The sequence below is a fragment of the Polypterus senegalus genome, chromosome 10 (assembly GCF_016835505.1).
Source record: "Polypterus senegalus isolate Bchr_013 chromosome 10, ASM1683550v1, whole genome shotgun sequence".
Lineage (NCBI taxonomy): Eukaryota > Metazoa > Chordata > Cladistia > Polypteriformes > Polypteridae > Polypterus > Polypterus senegalus.
In genome coordinates, this window is record NC_053163.1 from 74269082 (window position 1) to 74282543 (window position 13462).

Below are 13462 nucleotides of genomic sequence, written 5' to 3' on the forward strand. Positions count from 1 at the left end.
ACCTTATTTTATTCTTTGTTATTTAGTATTGCCGAATCTTATTTTGTAAAGCACTTTGAGTTACATCATTTGTATGAAAAGTGGTATATAAATAAATGTTGTTGTTGTCATTTGTTTCTACTGCTGTGAGATTTTATAACTCTATTGTCAACACAAATGATTCAGCACCTGGTCACCCCTCTACCTTCCGACACTGTAACAAGTGACTATTTGTACTTTTTGCTATTTATTTATTGATGTTTTGTACTCCTTACCTTTATCAATGATTTCTAACAATTTTTTGCTGATGTGCTTGAGCTACTGGACATTTGAATTTCCCTGAGGGGATGAATAAAGCATCTATCTATTGTGGCAGGAGGCTGGGGGCCAGACCCAGCCGGGATACCTGGAAGGACCGGGAGGCAGCTTATATGTCCCCTCTGCCATGAGGTGGCAACCGCCCTGGATAAGGAGGGGACCATGGGGCCGAGCCAGGAGGCTCAAACCTATAGGGGCCTGTGGCCACCGCCAGGGGGCGGCCCGGGCGTCGAGGAGCCCGGGAAACCTGCACATCCGCCACACCCGGGCAGGTGGAGGACGAACCTTCCAGGGACACCCGGAGTGCTTCCAGGTGCTAGTGCTGCACTTCCGCCACACCAAGAAGTGCCGCCGGAAGGTCATCAGCAAGCACCTGGAGCACATCTGGGTGAATATAAAAGGGGCCGCCTTCCTACAGTTGGGGAGCTAGAGTCGGGAGCAGGAGGTGGACGAAGGTCCAGTGACAGGAGGAAGAAAGGTGGCCCACGGACAATGAAGAAGCCCATGTAAGCTCATGTAATGCTCTGTCTATCTATCTATCTATCTATCTATCTATCTATCTATCTATCTATCTATCTATCTATCTATCTTAAAGCATAACACAAAATTAAGAAGCCACTTCAAAAATGGTATTTATAAAATAAAAAAATATTTTACCAGTGCCTGAACTTGTTAATTATAACATAAAATGAGTAGGCATTTCTAAAGGATATACATTAACCCATAATCACCAAAATACAGAATTTCTAATGGCAGTTATTTTTTATAAAAAAGCTGCTCACTTGGCTTAAGTATTACTTTAAATTATGCATAAAAAGATTACATATTTCTGCAAAACAGTAATTTTTAAATACAGAATTAATCATTGAAAATGTTTCTTTTTTTCAAAATTTAATTACAGAAAGTACTTTGTTATGCTCTGGATTCAACAATAGCTACACTTAACACAAGCTGAACTGTAACTGTGTTTTCTTGCCACATACAAAAATCTAAACAGCAGAAATGACGCAAGAATCTTGTATGGCTGTGACAGCAGTCAGGAAAGCCGAGGAAAGACCTGTGGCCAGCCATGACACTTGTGCAGCTTTAATGGAGTGGCAGCAATGGCGTGTGTGTAGCTGATCTATGATATCTCTCATGAGACTGTCATTCTAGAACACTACAATTCTTTATGGCAGTGTGGTGTGTCCCCTTCTTTTGACTTTTTCTTGTTGGGTCTTTATGTGCAGCCCATTACCATTTTAGTTTCAGGCTAGTACTGTAGCCATAGAATATATGAAATGAATGTTCAAGGAGTTCTTTAGGAATACTAGCAGTCATCGCAAACTGTATGTAGCATATTGTAGCACCCTGGTACTTGGTTCAGGAAGAACATGCAGCAGAACAAGAAAGTGGTTGCAGAAGGAGGTTTATTTAATAATTGCAAACAACAGAGTATAAGGCAGTGACAAAAAGAACTGAGCTGGGAACTATTTACACCAAACTATAAACGCTTCGCTGTTCTGGCTGTAAGGGACACCCTAGCTACTAAGTTACCGCCTAGAACTTTCTATCTGAATTGTAGCTCGCTTCTCTCCATATGGTTTTCCTGCCATCCTGTTTCATGCTCCACTGTTAAACTCAGCCTGCTTTTCACATCCTGCTTTTCATACCACCACACAGTCAATGAAGACCTTGCCATTGTTTTCTTCAAAGATAAAAATCACTCAGACTGTACACCATTTTCAATCCAGCTTTTGTGCCCATTTCCACACCTATCAATCCTTCAGAAATAAAAGCCTCCCACTGACTGCAGTCCAGTTCTTCCTTTTTATTTCACCTGATGAAGTTGCCACCACTGTTTTGCCACCAAAGATCGGTTTGACAACCCGCTGTAGCAGGACTTTTAGTGGTTTGATTATTTTGCTGCTATTTTACAGTTATTTTCATTCATTATGCAGCCCACCTGAGAGTCTACTGAGGCCCCCTTGTTGGCCACCACTGCCATTTGAGAACCTCTGCTTTAATAGAATAAGTGAGTTTATAAATTGAACAATGTTTGTAAAAATATATTAATTTTGTGAATATAGTTTCAAATTAACTAGTGAAACATAGTGAGTTTGGGGTGGTCTTAAAGGTTTCAGCAATCAAAAATTACCTGGTAAGTATAGTTAAAAACAAATAACTTCAATCAGTACCTACACATTTTCTTATTTCATCAAAGTACTATAGCATTATACAAGCAACTTTAATGATTCTTTAAAGTTAAACAAATGAAAATGAGCATATACTCTATCAATAAAGCAATGTGCAATCTTTGTCTGATCACCTCAGTTAGATCTCCATGTGGCAGGTTGGCAATGTCTGGGAGCAAGCAGCAGCCATCCAGGACAGCATTATACCTGTGAACACCGAGACAGAGGAAGACATTTCATTGCTTGTAGAAGTTGTCATTTCAGCAAAAATGCTTAGTAATTAATGCAGGCTCAAAGTATACTGTATGTAGCAGCAAATTACACAACCTATCTGGTCTCATAGACATGAACTGCTACCCATAATCTATCAATTCATCATACTCCGTGATTTAGTCCGCTGGTTTGCAGTTATTTACTATAATTGTGGATGATCCTTATAGCTCCTTCTGAGTTTTATACAGGTACTAATGTGCAGCAGCAATCGAAGCACAAATGAGACACACAGGTTTACCGGCAATGTCAGTAAACATATACTCAGCCTCCCATTGGTTTTTAAAGGCTCAATGTTCAGAATCCCCTTTTCTCTTCGGCATCGTGTGGGCTAGCTTTGCAATAACTTGCAGCATCATAAGCTAGACTTGATTAACGCGGTAAGTGTTCGGCAAGGCAGCTGAAGCGCTGCATTATGGGATCTGTAGTTTATTGTGTTACCAGCACTTCATATCCCTGGGCCATTAATAACAATAATATATAAAATGATCTCGTGGGCCGGATATAATTACACGCCGGGCCGGATGTGGCCTGCGGGCCTTGAGTTTGACACATATGGACTAAATAGAACTTGAAAAGATATATTTTTTACACGGGAAGTTGGAGAATTAGTGATGAGTCAGTGAGTCAGTCAATCAGTCAGTCAGTCAGTGAGGGCTTTGGCTTTTATTAGTATAGATACATCTGTTGAAACCAAAACAAATTAACTTAAACTACATTCTGATACTAGATAAATATAGAGTTAGATCAGTGAAAAGCAACCTTTTTCGAGTTGCAGCGCACTAAGTCCAAAAGTTTTCTTTCGCGGCGCACCTGAGGGACTTCCCATAAATAAAGTCGTGACGACACAATCTATGGACAATCGCCAATAAAAACAGTTAATTTTACAAGTTTGATAGACATTTTCTTAATAAAGGAATCAAAGGATAAATCTTAAATTTAATTAATGTGAACGTTGAGATTGTTTTTCAGCACATGAGATTGATGCGAGGATCAATTTTCAAAAGACAGACGCGCATTTCCTTGTCGATTATTTAAAGTCTTTCTCGTTTCTTAGACTTTATTTCCGTAAGTGTTCCGTTAACTGTTTTTCCAACATAAAATATATATTTTTAAACATTATCTTTTTAATCAACCAAAAGTTCAAAAACACTAGCAATTTTAAATATTTTACAAAAGCTTTCGCAGCCTGACAATGAGTTAGATAAATGTCAATAAAAGTTAAGTGGGTATAATAAAATATGCATGATATATCATTAATTAGAAAAGAACAAATTGGTATTAATGGGCTCCTTTCAAAAAAACATTAGGGGGGCGCAATTAAAACTGTTACGAAAACTCTGGTCGCAAATACTTAAAGGTTAAGAAACGCTGCCCTAATCAATGGCTTTTGGACTGTGGCACTCTGTGCCTCGTTGTGCTCTCCTGCCTGTAAGATATGTTGTCATACTGATATATTTATATATATTTGGTTCTATCTTTTTGTATATGTGCTGTTATTTTGTAAAACAAGTTAATGACTAAGAATATGCAAATTACTTTCTATTTGAGTTGTGGCATTATTAAAAGAGTCTTTATTAATCATCTTCTTTATAAACCAAAATTAAACAAAAAATATGCAGCAGAATTCAAGCAAGAATGAAAACACTGGCTGAGAATGTACACATATAGAGCTCGGGTTACCGAGACAATTATCCATTACCTGTCTTCATGAAAATCTTCACCAAACAAAATATTTTCTTTGAGAGATTCATTTAGAATCCAAGGCTGCTGAGCTGCGTAAGATATCCCTTCACTAACTGCTAGAGTGCCTTCAGTAAGAGTCATCTATGAGAACACAGAGAGACAAGGGTGACACTACAACCAAATTGTGAAAACAAAGGTGGCTGCTGCTGTCTCATTCCCTGCCATTGGCTCACTGTGCAACCCTGTCTGTACTCAAATTATAAAAATATGATAATAAACATATCATTTTGTTTTTACAGTATGCTAAACTTATACATAGTTTGCCTCAAAATTGCATACACAGTCTGATATCCACTAATTTACAGGCATAACACCAGTTACATAATTCAGGTATTATTTTATTATAATATCAAACTTAATTTCCATACAGTAAATGTTGTGACATGTGATAATTGATGTTTTCAAATTGTTCCTGCATAGATAGTAGTAGTGGAACTAATAATAATAATACAGCTATACAAATATCTTGGGTTTCAACACAACAGACTTATACAACACAAACAAATGAAATATTCTACACATAATTAAAGCCATCAATACATACGCCACACCAATAGTCACATAATCCTTCAGAGATATGCACTGATCATAAACAGACCAAAAAGAGAGCTCCAAAGGAAAACACGAACACCAGCACCCCCAAAGCAGCCATAGAATGACTCACTCTTCCATTTGCCAAGGAAGGAATGGCTCTCACAGCTATAATTAATTTACACAACACGCAGATTAATAATTTAAGAAAATTGTTCCACACAAAACAGCATACGTCAACACTCCACAAAGCAATACATGTAGTTCATACAAAAGCCAACTAAAGACCACTAAACCTACATACTACAGACAACAGCACAGAGAACAAAACCAGAAAACATTGTATGGCAGACATCCTGCATAGATTCCTTAAATGATTCTAAAAAATTAATAACTCTTACAATTTGAAAATCTCTCCATTTATAACTATTACATAATATTACATAGTATTACATACTTTTACATGATGTGTCATTTTCTTTCCATAGTTAAGCTGGTTATAAAATTTACTTTAATGAATGTATGCATTTAAATTTAATTAAATTCATTATTTTATGTGCCCCCAACTATTTTATTTTTAGTCACATATGACCAAACAAAATTATGGTACAAGACAAAAATGTATTTTTTTACTTTTCAGTGTATTTTTGAATAAAATCGTCCATCCATCCATCCATTATCCAACCCGCTATATCCTAACTACAGGGTCACGGGGGTCTGCTGGAGCCAATCCCAGCCAACACAGGGTGCAAGGCAGGAAACAAACCCCAGGCAGGGTGCCAACCCACTGCAGGGCACACACACACACACACCAAGCACACACTAGGGACAATTTAGAATCGCCAATGCACCTAACCTGAATGTCTTTGGACTGTGGGAGGAAACCCATGCAGACATGGGGAGAACATGCAAACTCAACGCAGGGAGGACCCGGGAATCAAGCCCGGGTCTCCTAACTGCGAGGCAGCAGCGCTACCCACTGCGCCACCATGCCGCCCAAATAAAATTGTGTCACTTGAAAATGTTTTTTATATATTTTTTCCTCCCTGTCGAAAAATTCACCATTAACATATAGACCATTTAACAGACAATCATAATTTGACTTATCTAATGCAGTTTATCTCCCTTTTCATTTTTGTACATATGGTTTTAAACACCACCAAAAAGCATCTTTTTCTGACCTTCAGTCCTTCTCGAAGTTAAAAACTAGAAACAGTACAACATCAAGTGTGAACTCTGAAGTTCCAGTGAATGCATGAATGCAGCATTAAACATAAAATAATGTTTATGAACCGACTTATAAAGATTATGCTGTTCAAGGACTACTTTTGTGGATAAGCTGTGAAAATACATTCCGTAAGCGGCATTTTGTTTTAGAACAAAACATCAACAGAGTGCAATTAACAGTCATGAATAAAGCTTCATGGTATTGAAAGAATAAGAAATACTCGCCTGTCCTAGGATAGCTGAAAGGAGAGAGCTCTTCCCACTTCCTACTCCTCCACAGATGCCTACTAATTTGCCCTGAAATAATAATTACATTTTTGTTTTATTTTGAAGCACTGGCGTCAATCATGGAAAACAAATGAACAGAAATTGTGCCATCTGCCCTTAAACCTAAGATTTTAAGTGTTCTGTTTAATAAAATAGATATACTGTTTGTATCTGTCTATTAAGTAACCCAAATTCTAGCAGACACTTGTTTAATTCCCAGATAACTAAAAAAATAAGTGCAATTATAACATTTGCATGATTTGGACAACCCCAGTATTCGTCAAAAGGGAAAATGAAGAGCAGTTATTTTATGTCAGTTTAACTTTGAGAAAGTAGATGTATTAAATGAGCCAAAACAGGATACAGCCACAAACCAAATCCCACCTTTACGTCCACAGTAGTGGTTTTGGAGCAGGAGGAATGATACAGGAAATATGGTTGGAAATTTTTGCCAGGTCTGATATTGAAACTTTGCTATCTTTATTCCCTTTTATGAGAAAACCCATAAAAATTAACTTAATTAAATTAATTAATGTGTAAAATGAATAGGCAACATGATTATTCCATCTTAATGAAAATGACCTTATGTTCAAAATAAAAACTGACTTGAACTTTTTTTTTTTTGCAGATTAATGAAGGATGTTTTCAATAAGAAGGGTTCCAGTTTGGAATTTTGAATATTTTAAGTATCACAAGTACAATATAAAATGAATCTCAAAATAAACCTTGGTAGGCCCAGGGCCTTTTGTTTTTTTTATGTTGTATATCCAAATGTGTGGTAAAAGACAGTACGTCAGTTATAAAGCCTTCATGACCCTTTACTCGGTGACTTTCATGATAATATTTTATAGCCTATCAAATAATTTTCAAAAGAAAACAACAGAATTTTTAAGGTGTGAGAAGATCACTTCATCCATTCACCACAAATTTTGATTATAATGTGTTCTTTTCTGGTGATTTGCTCTTTAAAATGTTCTGACTGCTGAAAAATGGTAACAGTATGACTTATGACTTACATTTACGTTAGGTTTTACATATAGTTAGAATCATACCTTTTTGACGTATAGATTGATATTGCGTAAGGTTTTGTTCAGGGTGGTGTAAGGCTGTGGATTGGGGGCTCCTGGAGCATCGGCGCTCTCCTCTTCAATGCTGAGTGTCAGCTGCTGTATATCTTGCTCCATCCTCAATTCATTGTCTTTTGTTGCCCGAATATACAAAGTCAGATCCCTTTTTTTGTCAGTTTTTGTTTCATCTTGTAAGTTTCCTCTGCCAAATCGCTCAGGCGATTCTCTTTGTCGTATTGCACTCCAGGCAAATGATGCCCCACTGAACTCAATGACATTTTCAGAATCTTGTGTTTTCATTTCAATACTCTGTTGCTCCTCTATCATCAATAACTTCTGTTCATGAAATATTGAGACAATTTACCGTAACTGTCAAACCCAAGCAATAGCTTTAAAAAGCAATTCAAAGCTGAAATGTGTACAAGTTTGACAGAAGATAGATAGATAGATAGATAGATAGATAGATAGATAGATAGATAGATAGATAGATAGATAGATAGATAGATAGATAGATAGATAGATAGATAGATAGATAGATACTTTATTAATCCCAAGGGGATTGACTAAGAATAATCTTACTGAAGAATAATTCTCTTTTGGAAATGAAAAAGACAACAAATTAACTTAAGACACCAAGTTACTATCATCGTAACACACATTGCACTCATTAATACCATTCATTGGCAATTTAATATACCATATGTTACCTGAAACCTTTTGATGGCCACAGAACCTTCAGAAACGGCCCTCACAGAAAGAGGTGTAGTCCTGAGTGCAAATGACACAGAACTGAAAACTGTGAACACAGTAAAGGCCTGAAAAACATAAATAGTGAGTTATTAATGTTTAATCTATTTATTTAAAACTAACCATCCCCGGTGGCATCACCCGCCTAGTAGTGAAACAAGACAAACTTTAAAAATTAACAAACAAAAAGGTATCACTAGTTAAGCGGAGGCAAGATACATTCCAAAACATAGAGGTAGACTGCCTCCCCACTCCTGACATTACGCTTCCCGTTGCCCTCAGCCCGCAGCCACTATCTCCGATTAGCATGAAGATAGATAGATAGATAGATAGATAGATAGATAGATAGATAGATAGATAGATAGATAGATAGATAGATAGATAGATAGATAGATAGATACTTTATTAATCCCCAAGGGGAAATTCACATGCTCCAGTAGCAGCAGCATACTGATAAAAACAATATTAATTAAAGAGCAATAAAAGCGTAGTGCAAGTTAAAAAATGCAAGGTGGAGAGTGTGAGGCAGGTATAACAGTCTATAATCTTGTGTAATGTTAACATTTACCCCCCGGGTGGAACTGAAGAGTCGCATAGTGTGGGGGAGGAACGATCTCCACAATCGTCTGATAGAACATCTGTAGCATCTTATTGCAGATGTGGAAGGACGCCAGCCTTCTAAGGAAGTATAGTCGGCTCTGTCCTCTCTTGCACAGAGCATCAATATTGGCAGTCAAGTCCAATTTATCATCCAGCTGCACTCCCAGGTATTTATAGGTCTGTACCCTCTGCACACAGTCTCCTCTGATAATCGCAGGGTCTGGGAGGGGCCTGGGCCTCCTAAAATCCACCACCAGCTCCTTGGAATTGCTGGTGTTCAGGTGTAAGTGGTTTGAGTCGCACCATTTAACAAAGTCCTTGATTAGGTTCCTATACTCCTCCTCCTGCCCACTACTGATGCAGCCCACGATAGCAGTGTCATCAGCAAACCTTTGCATGTGGCAGGACTCCGAGTTGTATTGGAAGTCCAATGTATATAGACTGAACAGGACCGGAGAAAGTACAGTCTCCTGCAACGCTCCTATGCTGCTGACCACAATGTCAGACCTGCAGTTCCTGAGACGCACATACTGAGGTCTGTCTGTAAGATAGTCCACGATCCATGCCACCAGGTATGAATCTACTCCCATCTCTGTCAGCTTGTCCCTAAGGAACAGAGGTTGGATGGTATTGAAGGCGCTAGAGAAGTCCAGAAACATAATTCTTACAGCACCACTGCCTCTGTCCAAGTGGGAGAGGGATCGGTGTAGCATATAGATGATGGCATCTTCCATTCCCACCTTCTCCTGGTATGCGAACTGCAGAGGGTCGAGGGTGTGGTGGACTTGTGGCCTAAGGTGAAGTAGCAGCCGCTCCATGGTCTTCATCACATGTGATGTCAGAGCGACAGGCCAGAAGTCATTCAGCTCAACAGAACATGATACCTTTGGGTCTGGGGTGAAGCAAGATGTTTTCCAAAGCCTCTGGACTCTCATCCTCTTCCAGCCTCCGGTTGAAGATGCGCTGTAAAGGACTCCCCAGCTCCAACGCACAGGCCTTCAGGAGTCGTGGTGATACTCCATCTGAACCAACTGCTTTACTGGCACAAAGTCTGCTCAGCTCTCAGCTCACCTGGGCTGCTGTAATTGTGATTGGGGGGAAACTCTCTCCTATGCTGGTATCAGCAGAAGGATTGGTGAAGGATGCAGTACTCTGAGGTGAGAGTGGGTTAGGGTAGTCAAACCCGTTAAAGAAATTGTTAATCAAGTTTGTTCTCTCCATGTCCCTCTCGATGGTGGCACCCTGCTTCAAGCTGCAGCCAGTAATGATTTTCATCCCATCCCACACTTCCTTCATGCTCTTATTCTGCAACTTCTGCTCCTTCGACTCCCTGAACTGGACTCAGAGTTCCTTCTCCACTCGATTGAGCTCATGCTGATCACCGCCTTTAAAAGCCCTTTTCTTCTGGTTCAAAAGGCCCTTGATGTCACTTGTGAAAATGTGCTATATAAATAAATGTTGTTGTTGTTGTTAAGTGAGGAGGGCCCTGCAGTACTGCAAGCTAACTATAATACTTAGCATGATGAGAAGGGTCGCAAAATCAACCGGAAATTAAATTATTGAAAAAAAAGATAAGTCCATTAAGAAGTTCTCTTGTGAAATGCAGGCAGACATACATGCAGACAGACAGACAGATGTCGGATTTTATATATATAGAAATGAGCAATAAGGCCATACAGAAAACTCATCCATCGACCCATCAGCTTTTCTTTTATTAAGCTGTGAGGAGCAACACCAGGTGAGATACCAATCCATTGTCCAATGTCAGTTTAGATTCGCCACTTAGCCAAAATTGCAAAGACAACAGGAGAATATACAAACGCTATACAGGGAGTGCTGGGCCGAGAATCAAATTTAGGCCCCTGAAGCTATAAGGGAAGAGCATGGAGCAGTCAAACACCATAACATCTCCACATGGAACTACAAATTAAGCAAGGATAGCACTTTTAACCACAAATGAAAATGATACAAGAAAGGAATGAAGATCGCACAAGAACAATAGTGAATTTTAGTATAGAAGTGTCGAACTGAATCAGCCCGGTTTGTTTTCGAATCCACTTCTACCTCATTCATCTTTTGCCCTTCTTATTGAATTACAGACAACTTAAAAATGTTTAGCCATTATACAGGGGCTAAAGAGGCTGCAGTTTGAAATGTTTGAGATTTTCAGTGTTGGATAAAATTCACATGAGACTGCAAAACCTCCTCAAAGTGTACATGCTAGGATTATCGCTTTCAGCTGGTTGTCAAATAGCAGGGTGAGAATAATGACATAGCAAAAATACAACATTTTCATTAAAAAAATAACAACTGAATGAAAACCGTTATTTCTGCCATCTGATTACATGATATAATGCCTTAATGGTGCAGTGCACAGTATAAAGGTATGGCAAGATGAGCTGTAAGACTGGAATATTCACAGGGACCTTACAAATGAAACTGATGATATGTTCCAAGATATACAGTACATGATTTTCAGTCTCAGTTCTTAACAATAGCTCCTCAGATATGATAATATTATGCCTGTCCTCCATATACTGTATTTCAATACTGTTCTACAACTCCCATGTCCTATTTAAAGACATCTGCAACACTCCATTTTAAACATGACTGTATTGGAGGCACAATGTGCTGAACATAGTATTATTAATGAATAAACTACAATGTAAGTGGGGTATGATGCAAGTTTTTTAGAGCCATTATCTACACACTAATTACACTCTTAAGTAGACTCCTTTATCTGCACTTAGTTGCATGGTGGGCCAAATCGTAATAATTGCAAATAAAGTTATTTTCTTCACATGGGACTGAAGAACAATATTTCCACACCCCACATATATATATATGGGTCCCAGTAACTTTTTTCTTTTACATGCTCTTCCTAATATGTAGTTTTCTTGAATGACACACAGAAAGGAACCTGAGCAGAAGAAGAACCAACCCACAGACTAATCCTCTTGGGCTGAGCCTTACTAAGGATTTGATAGGACAGTCAGTTTGTATCCAGCACGATCCTCATCACAAATATACTATCTAACTAGCTACTGCTTCATCTTCTTTTCATTCGGCCCCTTGTCATCTTCCTCTGCTCTGCAAACGTAATATACCACTTGAAGGGGTAAGTATACCCATTTGAGGGTGTGATAAAACAGCCCTAAAAAGGAAAGGTAAGACTGTTGACATGTTACTTTCTGCAAGTGTAGCCAAGAGGCACATTGATGCCCACTGCAGGCCACTCACACACACACACACACACACACACACTTGCTGCTATGCCTGGTGTAGGTTAGTTTTTGATTGTTTTTGATTTTGATATACAGTACTTTGTTAATCCCTAAGGGGAAATTGTCATTGCACTGGAATGTGGTGGGGTCAGAGCACAGGATCAGTTATTGCACAGCATCCCAGGAGAATTCTCACATTAAGGGCGTCGCTCAAGGGCCCAATAATGGGATTTGAACCAGAAACTTTCCAGATGTCAGCGCAGATCCTTAGTGAAAGGATGGAATTTGCAGTAGTTGTAAACTTGTAGTACTCCAGTCATTCCATTGTTGCATGTTTTGATCTACATGAGGCGGCAAACTGAGCTGCTGTTTAGGCTTCTGCCTCCCGTGAACCATCCATAGCAGTTCTCAATATCTCAGGCAGGTACTAAGGAATTATTTCATTGGCTTGAAACAACATACAAGGAGGTTACCAGATGGCGGATCTCCAACCCCTTTTTACATCCCACATGTTTTTGACATGCATTCCCCTCCCCACCCCCCAAAAAAGAAAAAGAAAAGATGATTTGATTTACTGTTTCAGGATGGATTTATGTACTGTATGTTAACAAAATTTCAGAATTACAATCCCACATTGATTAAGAAAAATTCTAATAAAAAGTCTTTATGAGATGGAGATTTATCAATGGGAAAAAATGTACTTTTCAGATTTAGGTGTATTCTTGTTTGATTTCAATACAGGTACTTGCTGCAAAAAAAAATGAAAAAAAAAACACCTAAAGTTTTAAAAGAGTCAATTTATTTATTTAAGGAAACATGAACAATAAGCTTACCTGTGAAGCATTTAGATCATAATCCAAGAACATGTGGAGAATGAAGGTGCTGACGCTGGCAATGACTACGATGACAGGCGCCAGACCTACTGTGATGCTGTGAATAAAACCGGCCTTTTGCAGAATTTTGTGTTCCTTTGCCCGGATTTCTGTAAAACAGACAGCATTACAATGGACAGGGTTGTTTTAGTTCAGGCCCTTTTGTGCGTTTTTTTATGTCTAACTAGTTTATTAAATATTGTCTAAATGAAATCTGTGTCTAAATGGAATTTGCCAATTAAATGTAATTTAACAAAAAGTTATACCAGAATCTCACAATAGTTGTATAGCTTTTATTTATTTCATCTTTTTGTTTCAGTAATCAGCTTTGATTTTATTTAACTCATTTATTTGATAAGATTTTGCTGTCTTATTTGATTATGTGACATTCAAGTTTGAGCAAATTAAGCATTGTTGCATAATAACCAACTCAAGAACAA

At 38.4% G+C, this 13462-nt stretch overlaps 1 protein-coding gene across 1 annotated transcript in view; it reads right to left on the minus strand.

Moving 5' to 3' along the window:
- The window catches only part of LOC120538190 (multidrug resistance-associated protein 5-like), a 115615-nt gene that overhangs the window by 58091 nt on the left and 44062 nt on the right, over positions 1–13462 (minus strand). Inside the window, exons 8-13 of the mRNA XM_039767643.1 lie at positions 12984–13132; positions 8287–8394; positions 7565–7915; positions 6471–6542; positions 4444–4568; positions 2606–2678 (exon numbers count right to left, since the gene is read on the minus strand). Coding sequence (XP_039623577.1) covers positions 2606–2678; positions 4444–4568; positions 6471–6542; positions 7565–7915; positions 8287–8394; positions 12984–13132 — 878 coding nt within the window. The remainder of the gene's footprint in view (positions 1–2605; positions 2679–4443; positions 4569–6470; positions 6543–7564; positions 7916–8286; positions 8395–12983; positions 13133–13462) is intronic.